The 13143-nt window shown below is 41.0% G+C and overlaps 1 protein-coding gene and 1 long non-coding RNA gene across 2 annotated transcripts; one reads left to right on the forward strand and one right to left on the reverse strand.

Annotated features, from left to right (window-relative positions):
- Positions 1-1582: 1582 nt before the first annotated feature.
- Positions 1583-2098, reverse strand: LOC137991559 (uncharacterized). The gene has a single exon (XM_068836632.1). The coding sequence runs from the start codon at positions 2096-2098 to the stop codon at positions 1583-1585; it is 516 nt and encodes a 171-aa protein (XP_068692733.1).
- An 8075-nt stretch (positions 2099-10173) lies between these two features.
- On the forward strand, positions 10174-12778 carry LOC137990714 (uncharacterized). The gene is made up of 2 exons (XR_011121549.1): positions 10174-10851; positions 12100-12778. It is a non-coding gene; the product is annotated as an uncharacterized lncRNA (long non-coding RNA).
- The last annotated feature ends 365 nt before the right edge of the window (positions 12779-13143 follow it).

Below are 13143 nucleotides of genomic sequence, written 5' to 3' on the forward strand. Positions count from 1 at the left end.
ATGTATTTATAAAAAGGGATATAGTGAAATAATTAATAAAAATATCATGATTAATAGACAAGGATAAAAACATAAAACAATAACCACATAAACAATAGAATAAACCCATGAGATAACACAGGTTTTGTAATCTTATCATAAAATCTTGCACCAACTCAATGGCAATAACTAGTCCGGGTATGCTTGTTTGAAAAGCCAGGTTTTAAGTAAGCCTTTAAATATAGATATAGAATGACATGATCGGATATTATGAGGGAGTGAATTCAAGTTAATGATGGAATGCAAATATATTTCAAGAATGTATTGGATTTCCAACGCCCTAATGCCATAATTTGTGCATCCAACATGCCGGCATCTACAGCGTAAGAGCCAACACCGATACGAAAGCTATGTGCATGGTAAGGGGATGGGTCAAAACCGCAGCACGTAATGGCTATGGAAAGCTTGGCTGTAAAATATGATCTGGTGACTGGTGAGCCATCTGCCAAAACAAAGAGGGACCCAGGCTTTCCCCTTCGAAGGGACAAATATTGCAGTAAAATTTCAACAGGACACAATAATTCTTGATGACTGATCACGACTGAAAAAGGACGCTGGTTGTAATGATGCTTAAAATTTAGAAAGGTGAACGTTAGGGCTTTAACTGCCTGTGAATTAAGCTGGTGAAGTTGAGCAGTGGGTTGCACCCTGAACCAATCCTCGTGCAGGCAAAGAAAGCCAGGGCGCCCATGGCTCTGAATAAATGAATATCATCATGTGTGTGGCAAACGTGAACAGCGGAACCGATGATTCTGCGAAGGGTAGGCAGTGTGATGGGTAGCCGGGTATCTATTCAGTTAACGCTGTTTAAAATATAAGTGCTACACGGCCAACGTTTGTATAAACGTAACCTTTCCTTATACTTATACATGTTCATTGCCGTGACTTGAACATCTTCAGTTCCCACGGCCTGCTCCCGTCTAAGCTTGTAGCTCAGTCGGTAGAACGACGGAGATCTAACCCGAAGGTCGTGGGTTCAATTCCTACCCTGGTCAGAGTTTTTCTCTGTCCTTGTGTGGGCCCATTTCCATCAGTAGGGGTAACGCTCACATGGTTCATATGGGATAGAAATCTAGCACTTCACATTACACTTTATTCAGTTAACTCTGTTTAAAATATAAGCGCTACACGGCCAACGTTTGTATAAACGTAACCTTTCCTTGTACTTATACATGTTCATTGCCGTGACTTTAACATCTTCAGTTCCTACGGCCTGCTCCCGTCTAAGCTTGTAGCTCAGTCGGTAGAACGACGGAGATCTAACCCGAAGGTCGTGGGTTCAATTCCTACCCTGGTCAGAGTTTTTCTCTGTCCTTGTGTGGGCCCATTTACATCAGTAGGGCTAACGCTCACATGGTTCATATGGGATAGAAATCTAGCACTTCACATTACACTTTATTCAGTTAATTCTGTTTAAAATATAAGTGCTACACGGCCAACGTTTGTATAAACGTAACCTTTCCTTGTATCTAGACGAGAACACAGCTTTCCATGACCCTTAAGTCATCATCATAGCAACCTGTAGTGGGTGACAATGGCTGTTTCATTTGGGTCTGATCAGATTCCTCCACACAGCTCTGTCCTTAGCCTTCTGCTGGCAGGAACTCCTGTCTATGTCCAGCTTCTCCAGGTTTCTTTTTACAGTGTCTTTAAATCTGAGCCTTGGTCTACCCTGATTGCGTTTTCCCTCGCATAACTGTGAGTAGAGTAGCTGCCGAGGGAGACACGCGTGGTCCATCCTCTCAACATGTCCGAGCCACCTCAGATTCATCTGTATTAGCAAGTCCTCCATTGATGGTAGACCAGCTCGATTCAACACTTCTTCTATGTTGGTTATTTTGTCGTTCCATGAGATGTTCATTATGGCTCGAAGGTGTCTCATCATGTACGCGTGGAGTTTCTTCAGCTGCACTCTGTAGACAGTCCAAGTTTCAACACCGTACAATAAAGTCGCCAGCACTGTCGCTCTGTACACTTTGCATTTCACACGGATAGACACATGTCGATTGTTCCTCAGTCTCTCCCTCACTTTTCCAAACACAGCACTCGCTCTTCCCATTCTGAGAGATAGCTCGTCTTCCAACCTAGCATTCTCTGAAACAGTACTCCCTCGGTACTTGAAAGTCTTGTACTTGACTAGTGGCTCTGTTGCTGATCTCTTCTGATAGTGATGTTGATAATTGGAACTTTGGTGATTGACCCCTTAAGTAAGTATCTGAATAATGAAATATACTTTTGTAGTATATGGGAACCCAGATAATTTATGACCATAATCCAAAGCAGAAACATAGGTATTAACAGTTCATGGAGCGTAATCATGATCATACATATAAGGAATAAATAAAGCCAGGACAGAGGGTGAAATAGGAAGCCTTGTAACAACCTCTGATAACATAGACAGCAAAAACTAAGAAAAAAGCTTCCATGCGGGCCGATATGTTGGAATGGATGAAGGCTGAAGACTAGACTGCGATAATGTTGATATTATGGGTGCCAATTTTGAGGCTGCAGATCGACGGGGATGTCGGTTGGACTTTGGTCCATAAAGGCTGGAGCCAAACCTTTGAATTTCTCCACCAATAACCGAGACAATGAGTCTGCCAGAGTGTTTTGGACATCTGGAACATGTTTAGCTTTAACCAGTACGTCATTTTGCAAAGAAATCAAAACTAGTTTTCTAACAAAAAACATTAACCCTTTATCTTTACAAGACTGCTTGTTAATACATTATTGATGAAGAATAGAATGCAGCGATTCAACATTTTGCTCCCCCACAAATACAAATTAAGGACAATGAGGTAAAACTCTAAAATAGCAATATTGGCACCTATCCACTTTTCAGGCCATGTCCCATAGCACCATTTATGACCAAAAACTGCCCCAAAACCTAATGCCCCGGCAGCAAGTTAGTTTTTTAGAACTGTACCAGGTGTCCTCAAGAAAGAAGGACCTACCATTGAAACAATCCAAAAACGTTTGTCAAACACACAAATCTGATCTAACCTCGCGAGTGATATGAACAATTGTTAAGGATATTTAAGCCCCCAAAGTAAGATCAATTAATCTGCGTGAAAATGCCCTTCCGGGTACTACGACAGCACAAGCAAAATTGAGCCAGTTAAGGATTGAATGTCCCGTAGGGTCACTTTCTTGCGTGCAATGAAACTGGATAAGGTGTTTAGGCGCTCGTCAACATTCCCCTTGGGCAAACGGGCTTCAAATGAAACAGAATCTAATTCAATACGCGTAAACGAGAGTGTAGTAGAAGGGCCAAGTGTTTTCTCTGGTGCTATGGGAACGCCAAGGTAAGAACAAAGGTCCAGGAATAAATTTAGTTGATTTTGGCATAGGGTCTGAGAGGGGGCTATAACAAGAAAATCATCAAGCAAACGAATGATGTGTTAATACTCAGCTGAGAAGTGGCAATCCACTCCAAAGCGGCACCAAAAGTCTCAAAGGTTTTACAACTGCTAGAGCACCACATGGGCATAAAGTGATCATAGAAGTATGCCTCTTGCCATCTCATGCCCAAAAGGCCTTAATCTTGTGGCTGCACCGGAATTATCCGGAAAGCATTCTTTATATCCGTCTTAGCCAAAAACATCCTGAACCTAAGGCGTTCATATGGCGATACACTTTTATGGTCAGAGAAGATGCCATCATTCACAGAAGAACCCCTGGGGTAAGATAAATGGTGTATCAAACGAAAATCCCCAGGAGGCAAATGAAGGCCCATGACTAGAGGGAGGGGCAGCATCGTTTACACTTGGTGGCAAAGAAGACACACTATGGTTCAAGTCAATTTAGAGAGTAATCGTGCCAGTGATTTTAAAATCGGCCGAGCGCGAAGGGCGAGACTGATTTGAAATTACGAGCACGTTTACTCCCTGAATTGTACGGCACGAGGTTCAATTACTAATTACCGGTAATCCTAACTATTGCAAAATTCGAGGATAAAAGGTCTTTGAATACTTTTTATGTGAAAAAGTTAAAATACTATTCAATAATATTTTGCAAACTGTAGGAAATTAAAACAGCATGAAAGACCCCATCCAAGTGCATGCAATTACAGGTATCCAATTTGGTGTTGTTCAAATTGGATACCTATAATTGGAAAACCACGTGATCGCACGCCAATCGCATGCACTTGGATTGGTTTTTCTTGCTGTTTTCTTACAGTTTGCAAAAGTACCCACTTTTTCTCATACTTGTTATCAAAATACACCAGTTTAATGCGCTCGCCAGTGGCACTTGTGATTTGATCATTGCATTTGAAGGCGATCGCACAAACGCGGATTTCAGCTTTAACTCACTTTTCTTTGTGATTACCTATGTTGAACCAAGGAATAATTAATTTGAACTAGCAAAGGAGACGTACACATCCACAGATCGACTCTCGACAACATCGGGTATTTCGCATCGCCGCTGTTTGCTCTAGCACTCGATGTAGCTCACATGAGCTTCCCTACATTTCAATATATCACACGTAAAATCATTCAATTATTCAATTCGACACCAATTTTTTCTTCCGACAGGCAATGAAGGTCTCGCAAGTAAAACGTAGCCAAGAACTGTTTCACAGCGCGATACCATGAGCAGTCGACTGAAGGAGTTTGGGGCGTGGATCACATCAATGGACAAGTCATTAATCAAGCAGACTCCAGATGTCCAAGATACAGTTGACCTGCTTTACAGCTTTCTAACTTACGGTGTGGATTTATTTTTCCCCGAGTGTTATGTGAAAGTGTTCATATCTGACAAGCCATGGATATCGTCTACGTATTGCCAAGCGGCGACGAAGAGCTTTGGCCTTATATGGAAAATTGTTTACGGTGTACAAGGCACTGAGAATTAGGGTACAGAGGGAGTGTGTTATGGGTAAGAAACGATTTTATAACAACAAAGTTTGCTAGCCTCCAAGAATCTTACGTGCAGCAATCAATGGTCCACTGATTAGTGATGAGGTCACTGACGATGCGTCGCTTGAGCAGAAGTTTATTGAGTTTTTGGGCAGCCTCACAAGTCGTTTCAAGCCGTCGCGCAGCCTCTCCCTGCTCTTATGGGGTCCTGTGGCTGAGCACCTCTATGTTTCAGATTACAAGGTCTACAAGACTTTTGCATGCACGCTCTGAAGATAAAGAAATCATCCTGCCCTGATGAGATTCCCAATGTTGTTTGAAAAGAATTCGCCTTTGAGCTTTTCCCCTGTGCTGGCGGATATTTATAACTCGAAGCTTGAGCAGGGATATTTCCCATCACTACTGCAGATGGAACCAATCTTAAGTTCCACACTTTAAGTATCTTGGTAGTTATGTGGCAAGTGATGTTTCACTTGACGGTGAGATCAACAACAGGATCAGCGCTGCTGCATCAGCCTTTGGAAAGCTACGCAAGCGAGTCTTCGACAACCACGAACTTGAGTTGGACACCAAAATACGAGTCTATCAAACCGTCATTACGCCAACGCTCCTGTATGGGTCAGAAACGTGGACTACTTATAGATGAAGCAACTCGAGACATTTCACCAAAGATACCTCCGTCGATCATGAATATCGAATGGTATGATCGTGTCACCAATGCTGCAGTTTTTGACTGAGCTTCCCTTACAAGTACAGCAACATAGATTCAGATGGTATGGACACATGGTCAGAATGAATGCACAACGCCTCCCAAAACAGCTTCTCTTCAGTCAGCTATCTACTGGATCTCGAAGAGTCGATGCTCCTAAAAAGAGATACAAGGACGCACTTGAAAGGACCTTTAAAGACTGTGAGATTGCTGCCTGGGCCACAGCCCCAGCAGACAAACTGGTGTGGAGGAGAACGGTTTGTGATGGCGTTAAGACTTTTGAAACCAATAGGAGGATAGCTGAGGACGAGAAACGCGCAAGGCGAAAAGCTGCTGCAGCGCTTAAACAGGGCCAGCCTTCTGGCTAGCTGCCTGGACAAACCTCGTTTGGACCGCCATGCTCGTGTCGAGCGGCAGTGATGATGATGATAATGATGATGATGAAGTGTGCAATTGTCGCCCCACTTCCCAAGGTTCGCCCTCCAAAGAATGTTGAAAATGACTTAAAGCCTATTTCTCTGACCCTCTCTTTAGCTAAAGTCCTTGAAGGTTCCCTGCAGAGTCTCTGTTCACTAGCGTATTTGACAAACTAAATTCTCAACAGTTCAATTTCTCTCCCAGGATGTTCAACAAACCAGGCACTTACCTCTTTTTTCCACACTATCTTGGAAGCTCTGGATAATTAATAGTCAGACGTGTTCAGTTTACACATTTCTAAAATTATCTAATTATCTAAAACAAAATAAAGCCCTATTGATAAAAACACTTTTAAAACGTTCAGTCCTTACTCTAGGTATAATAAAGAGTAGCCCCTATATCTCAAAACTCGATCCCTAGTAGGTGGTAAGAGGTGATGAAGTGGATTGTCAGGAATCAAATGCCTTACTAAAATCAAATGAAAAAATTCTAATAAAGTCAACATCACCGCTATATCAAGCTGTTTAAGCCATTCGTGCTGACACTTAACCAAGGCCATGGTGGTATTGTAGCCTTTGCGATATGCAAATTGACCAGAACCAATAGAATTATTAATGACATTGGATAGAAGAGCTCAGATCTAAAAACAACTCTCTCAAAAAGCCTCATTATGATATTAGTTAACGATATAGGTCTAAGCTGGGTTAAAATTTTAAGGACGTTCGCGCTAATTGTTTGTGCGCAACTTTTACTGGGCTGGTAACGCGACTGTAACATGTCACACATTACTTCAAGCATTACTTAAGATCTTATGGCGACAAAAACGCCGGGAAAAAAATTCCAGGCCGGCAAAGGAATGGCACATTTATTTCCAATTCATCATGAAACGTTAAAGAGAAAGGAGCGGGAGGATTGAAAAGGTCTGGAAAAGGTAGCTAATCGAGTAGTGGCTGAAAGCTTTGGAAAACTCGAGGAAGGTTGGTTTACTTAAATTTAATTGGGTTGGGTTTTTAATGTTTTTATTACACTACGAACTTCTTAGTTCAAAATGAATACATGTTTTTGAAGTTCTGTTCCTTAGTTTCATGAAAATAGAGGTGAATTGTATTGTCTTCCCCGTCCACTTGAATAGTGCGGACCTGCGAGGAAGCAGCCAGAGATTATATTTCACAAAAACCACACTCCAGAAGATGAGCATGACGGCAATGCAGAGATATGATACAAAAAACTAACCAAATGAAGATAACGCCTGCTTGAAACTTCGTTGCTATGCTCCAGAAATTTCTTGTTTTTTACAAAAACCTTTAATCCATGGATCCTGTCTTGGTTTCCAGTCCTTCCCCGACAGGTCACGCAACAACGTTACAAGCGAAATTTTCCAAGAGGTTCGCAACATCAAATTGGTTTTACTCTTTTAGAACATTGGTGACATTGCCCCCCCTATTTTTTAAGACATTAATCACTTGCTCTTCTTACAATCTACAAAATATGGTGAAATGAAAAAAATCACAATGTAAGAAGTTATCTTTTTTAAAATTTGTCTTTGCTTGTGTGTCCTGAATTCCGGAAGTGGTTACAACGGGTAGTGCTTGCGAAAACGCTCATTGAGGATTAACTATACTCTTTACGACATCCCTAGCGGCATGCAATTAACTAAAAAGCCCACTCCTATATTTCTATGCACAGAAACCTTCACTCTAACATATTAAGTTTATGATTTTCGACGGATGAGTAGATCAGGCCACATCTCGTTATGATTACCTATCTATCAAAATCAGGGAATTTTTTCCTTGCCTTTTTCTCTGAAACAAAGTCGGTGACCCCCCAATTTTTCTTAATTTTTGGAATAAGTAATTTATGGCATAACTTCAGGCGAGAAATTAAACAAATTTCAATGTGGGGAGATTTTCGCGCGAACGTCCTTAAATGGAGTTTCCTTTGGTAAAGGCATGATATCAGCCATTTTCTACTAAGTGGGGACTATTTGACATCTAAGGGAGCAATTGAAGACGTGGGATATGATTAGTGCAAGGTCAAGGGCAAAGCAAAGGGGTGAAATCTCTCCACAGCCAAAAGGGAGGTTGACCAGGACCGGCAGCTGTTCTCTTCAGATTAAGTACAACGTTTCAAATGGCCAGAGAAATGACCTCGGGAATCGTAGTACCATCAGGAATAGAGAGGGCTTAAGGATCCATGTAATTAGGGTCAGTGTTAATGTTGCAGACCTAATCATTATTTTCACAATGACTGATGATAGAGCTGACAGATAATGAGTAAACGTCCGACCAGTTATTGAATTAACACCACGATTTGGAGCCTTCATCTTTCTCGTTGATGTCATTTTTCACCGCTAGAATTTGATTTCTTCTAATTGAAGCGTTGACTTTATCGATTAGGGTTTGACTTGCATGCTGCCTCTGTGCTGTCTTAATAGCTTTCGTCTCTCTTTTAGCAGTTCACCAACATGCAGTGACACAAAAGGAAAGTCTCTCGAAGTACTCTCACAGAGATTGTTGGAAAGCAGCTGCCATACAAAGACACGAGTTTATCTTGTACCAGTTGAACTTTATCATCAATCTTTTCGCTTAAAAATACCTCAGACCAATCCATTTCCTGACGGTAAACCACGACTCATTTTGATCTTATTCTGTTCTCTTGCATCTCTGAAACATGTTGTCTTTCTAAGGAATTTGGCAGGAATAAGAGGAGAAGCCATTACCATCAAATGATCAGACCTAACCAGACATTTGATCACAAGTATCTTACCCCACAAGTGGGGGATGTTAGCATGAAGACCGGCATCAAGGATCTTGTCCTGTCTTGTAGGAGGTCTAATTATTTGAAACAGTGAGTTTTGCAAACGCAGGTCTTCGTATCGTAGTTTATTTACGTCTCCACAAATAATAAGTTTGAGTTAGGATCAGCAACCAGAAAATCATTGAATGTGTTTGTCAAAAAGGCCAGTCGGGTCATAAGCATCATATTGTGGTTCAGGGGGATGATAAACTACAGCGATGAAAAAATTCAGGGTTACTACTTGGTATTTTAGCCCATAAACACTCAAAAACATTGGAGAAATTCCCTTCCAATCTTTCCAATTGCCAATTACTTCTAGACAATATAGCAATTCCATCGCCTTGACGACCAGTCCTGCCTTTACGTAAAACAGACAAACCTTCAGTACAGATAAGATGAGTAAGAACGTTCTGATTTAACCAAGCCTCCGGAGATGCAACAGATATCAGCTTTTTGAGTCTTTAATTCACAGTGAAGCGCAGGTAAAGCACCAGATTTTGCGAGAGATCTAGCATTCATGGTCAAAGAATTAGGAATTGTCTTCGGGTACTTGTGGCTGATGCATTAGAATTTTCTTCTCAGACTTAAGGAAAGGCTTCGACCTTGTCGACGACCTTGTCGACCACAATGTACTGCTAAGTGAACTTTATTATGGAGATATAGATCCTCATCTTGTTAGATGGATTGCTGCTTTTTTAACAAATAGGACTCAGATGGTTAGAGTGTGTAATTCGTTGTCTCTCCCTATTCAGCTTAATGGCGGGGCACCACAGGGAACCAAGTTAGCATCCTTGCTCTTCTGCATTCTTGTAAACGGTATGGCAGATACGTGCCCAAGGGCAGAGTCAAGTATGTAGGTGACGCTACAGTCATGGAAATCATTCCTAGATGCTCGCTTTCATATTTACCATTTACAGTATCAGGAAAATATTCAGATGCCTCCATACGAGGCATGAAATTGAATTCAAGGAAGGTAAAAAAATGATTATTAACTTCATGTAGTATATTCCATTTCCCCATGGCCCCCACATAGTCGGAGATAGTGTCATCGAAAGGGTTACAAGCGATGAGCTTAGAGGTGTATATCTTTAGCAACTATTCACCGAAGTGGAAGTGACTAGTGGTGGATACTAAAACAGTGAGATGATTTTAATTCATTTATTCCTGCAAAGATTACAACATTTTCGGGCGCAAATTCCGCGCGAATTGCTCGGATGTAAATAGCAAAGGATATCAGGAGTCTGTTTGTGGCGTCCGATTAGGGCCATTAATTAAGCCTCACTCACATGCAACTTCCGGTTTTTCCTAGAATCGGAGTAACCAACTCGATGTCACGTGACTTGCTTTCTCGAACTCACTTTGACCGCCATGCATAAGACGAACACTTCGACGACAGTAACTAGCCAACTTAGACGGGAATACAGATCTGTTCTGTTTCAAATTTCTAAAAATTTGGAACAAGCACATCTGAAAAAGCTTTGTCTTTACTGTACCGGACAACGTTTACAACAGTACGCGAACACTTGTAGAATTTTCCATGATTTAGAATACGAGGGAAAGATCTCCTGGCAAGATGTCAGTTTCTTGAAGGAAGTAATGCGAACATTGACTCGAGAAGATGTTGTCAGGGAGTTAACTGAATTTGAACTTAAAAGGGACTTGACGTTGCTTTTGGATCTCTTCACGCGAAAGAGACGTGGACTGGACATACATTGTTGTTCTTCATCAGTGAAAAAAGTTACAGGGTATTTAACGACGCTTGCAGATAAGTTACGAGGGATAGTAGACTTAACATGTTTAGACATACCAGTGCAATCAAGCGTGGACATTCAGAAAGCAATCAATAGTTTTGCCATGGAAATTGATTTGAAAGAGTTGACTTTTTCGTGGAACGAATTTATATTTCTCGTCATAACTGCCGGAGAACTTACAGCGATGGCGACGGGATCTTGCGGGTCGGAGTCGGTTGTGGAGTTGTGTTCTACTGCAGCTGAAGAACTATGGGCACACATGACTGAACTTGGAAGTTGGGTGAGCACTTTATCTTAACTTTTGTCTAATTAAAAGAATCATTGATCAAAAAGGATAGAGACTCTTCGCATTCAAAGGAAAGAAAAAACTGAAAATGGGCCTTTTGTCCGTTGACTGAATGCCAAATTTCTCTCTCATAATAAACCACCTACGAATTGTTTTGATAGGATATTAGCAGGAGCCCATAACCTGTTAATAGTTAATTTTCGTCCTCCAAAAGCGAACACTTATAACTCGTTCAGTCGTCCCAGATTTTTTTATTTCCTGTGAAATCTTCCCAACTCTGTCCGATAACATTTCTGGGTGACTTTTGCAAAGAAACGACACTGAAAACGCCTACCCAGCAAGCAAATTTGTTTATTTCTCACGACTGCTTTCCAAATATTTTTTTGCGGTTCATTCCTAACGAAACAGGATCCCCGCGACTCATACGACTGTGGATACTTTGGATTGAAAAATCCATCAATAGATTTTAGCACCGAAACGCAAGATTCGTTTTAGGATTCTGAATTGCACTAGAATTTGCAAAGCGGAATTTTAAGTTTTGCCATACAATTGCTTGAAATTTACGCTCAGTCAGACATTCGTCTGTGGGAAAAAAAGGGAAAAAACCAGTAGTGCAGGTTGGACCCTCAAATTCTTGTCAGTAAACTCCTTTGGTTAGCAACGTAAGTTTACCAGTCAAGGTATCATTCAAGGTTCAAGGTTCAAGGTAAATGTTTGCTCGTGAATTTGTGCGGTCGGGAATCCTTATACGACATAAGGCGAGATTATTGTCATAATTTTGTTAGCGAACGAGTTTGCCAAGCGGAAAGGTCTCTGATGAGTCCCTTGGTCGGGGTGAAACGAGCTTCGTAAGACGAATCACGAACAATGTATTTTCACAAGTAACTGTCAACTTTATTCATGGTTTTCTCACGTTATTTCAACGCAGATTCCCATAGAAACACCGCTATTTCGGACTTATTTGCCTACCCGTCAAGATGGCTTTCAAAACCGTGATAAGGCCTATTCCTTTTTTGCAGGTGACGTGAAAGAAGTGTAATCAAGTGCATGCGGGTTATGCAAAACGATTTGATCAAACCTATAGTGTTTCGAAGAGTGAAAAGTCCAGTTCATTAAGCGAGCTTGTGAAGCAAAGGACACAAAGATTAGGACCAATTTACTCCGTACATACGACGAGTACTTGTACAATTTCGCTCACAGACATATGATTAAGGTTACTTAATTCATGAATTTGATTTGTAGGAGGATTTCTGTGATCACGCAAAGAAAAGATGTCAATTGATTTACTACCATCAGAGTTCCAAAGTTCCAAAGCAGTCTTCCTTGCAGAGGCAGATAAGGGAAGTTGTTGAACGATTTGGGGAGATTTTCTTTCCGCCAGACCCAAAGTGATTAGATATAGTTCTTATTGTAGCAATTTATTGCTTACAGGATATTTAAGGGCCTCGGGCCTCGATAAACGGGGAGGAATTGGCAGAGTTTTGTTATTGTCTTGTAGAATGGCCCATTGCATAAGCAAGTTGTACATGTTTACACATTTAAGCGGCGTATTGTTTACAGAACGTTGACACTTAGCATACACAAACAGACGTAATACACATAGTTACACACTTAACAAAGCAAAAAAAGAGCAAAAAAAAATGAAAAATATAATGCCTGAGAGTGTACAGTAAGACCTTTTCAAAATGATGGTTCAAAGGGCATTGACAAAAGAATACAATAAAAAAGTTCATAACACCAGAAAAACCAGACCAGAAAAAGAAAATAATCCGCATGGCGGCTTGGATTATTCTAAAAACAAAAAGGACAAAACACAAAATACCCACAGAAAAAAAGGATGGTCGTTTTTAGACACTTCGCAAGTGTACTCAATGTTATTTACACAGGTAACTAGTGTGAATAAAAGGATGTGACAATTCAGTGATTGCGGTTTTTCTTTCCGTGTGTGTGTCAGTTCTATTGTGTCTTTTGTGTCAACAACGCCTTTCATCGGCGTGTCACTGGTCCAAGCCTAGGCCTTGGTTTCCTTGGTTATAAGATTCGTATGCGAGCTTCAGTCATTCACCATCCTATTCCGAGGGTCTTTTTTCTCCCGATACCCCGGTTTTCCTCCCAAAATCAACTCCTATCAATATATTTATAAAATAAGTAGGATAGTACGCGCACTCTCATTGGTCAATACCTGTGTTTAGATGAGAGTATGTAAACATGGCTCTGACATCACACGAATTTTGATTGGTTATGTGTTGTCTGACGCTCATTTTGATTATTTGGTAGGAAATATGA

This window comes from Montipora foliosa, chromosome 2 (genome assembly GCF_036669935.1).
Source record: "Montipora foliosa isolate CH-2021 chromosome 2, ASM3666993v2, whole genome shotgun sequence".
NCBI lineage: Eukaryota > Metazoa > Cnidaria > Anthozoa > Scleractinia > Acroporidae > Montipora > Montipora foliosa.

Excerpts from the sequence above, each read along its gene's own strand:
- LOC137991559 (XM_068836632.1), bottom strand. The coding sequence starts at position 2,098 with ATGGGAAGAGCGAGTGCTGTGTTTGGAAAAGTGAGGGAGAGACTGAGG.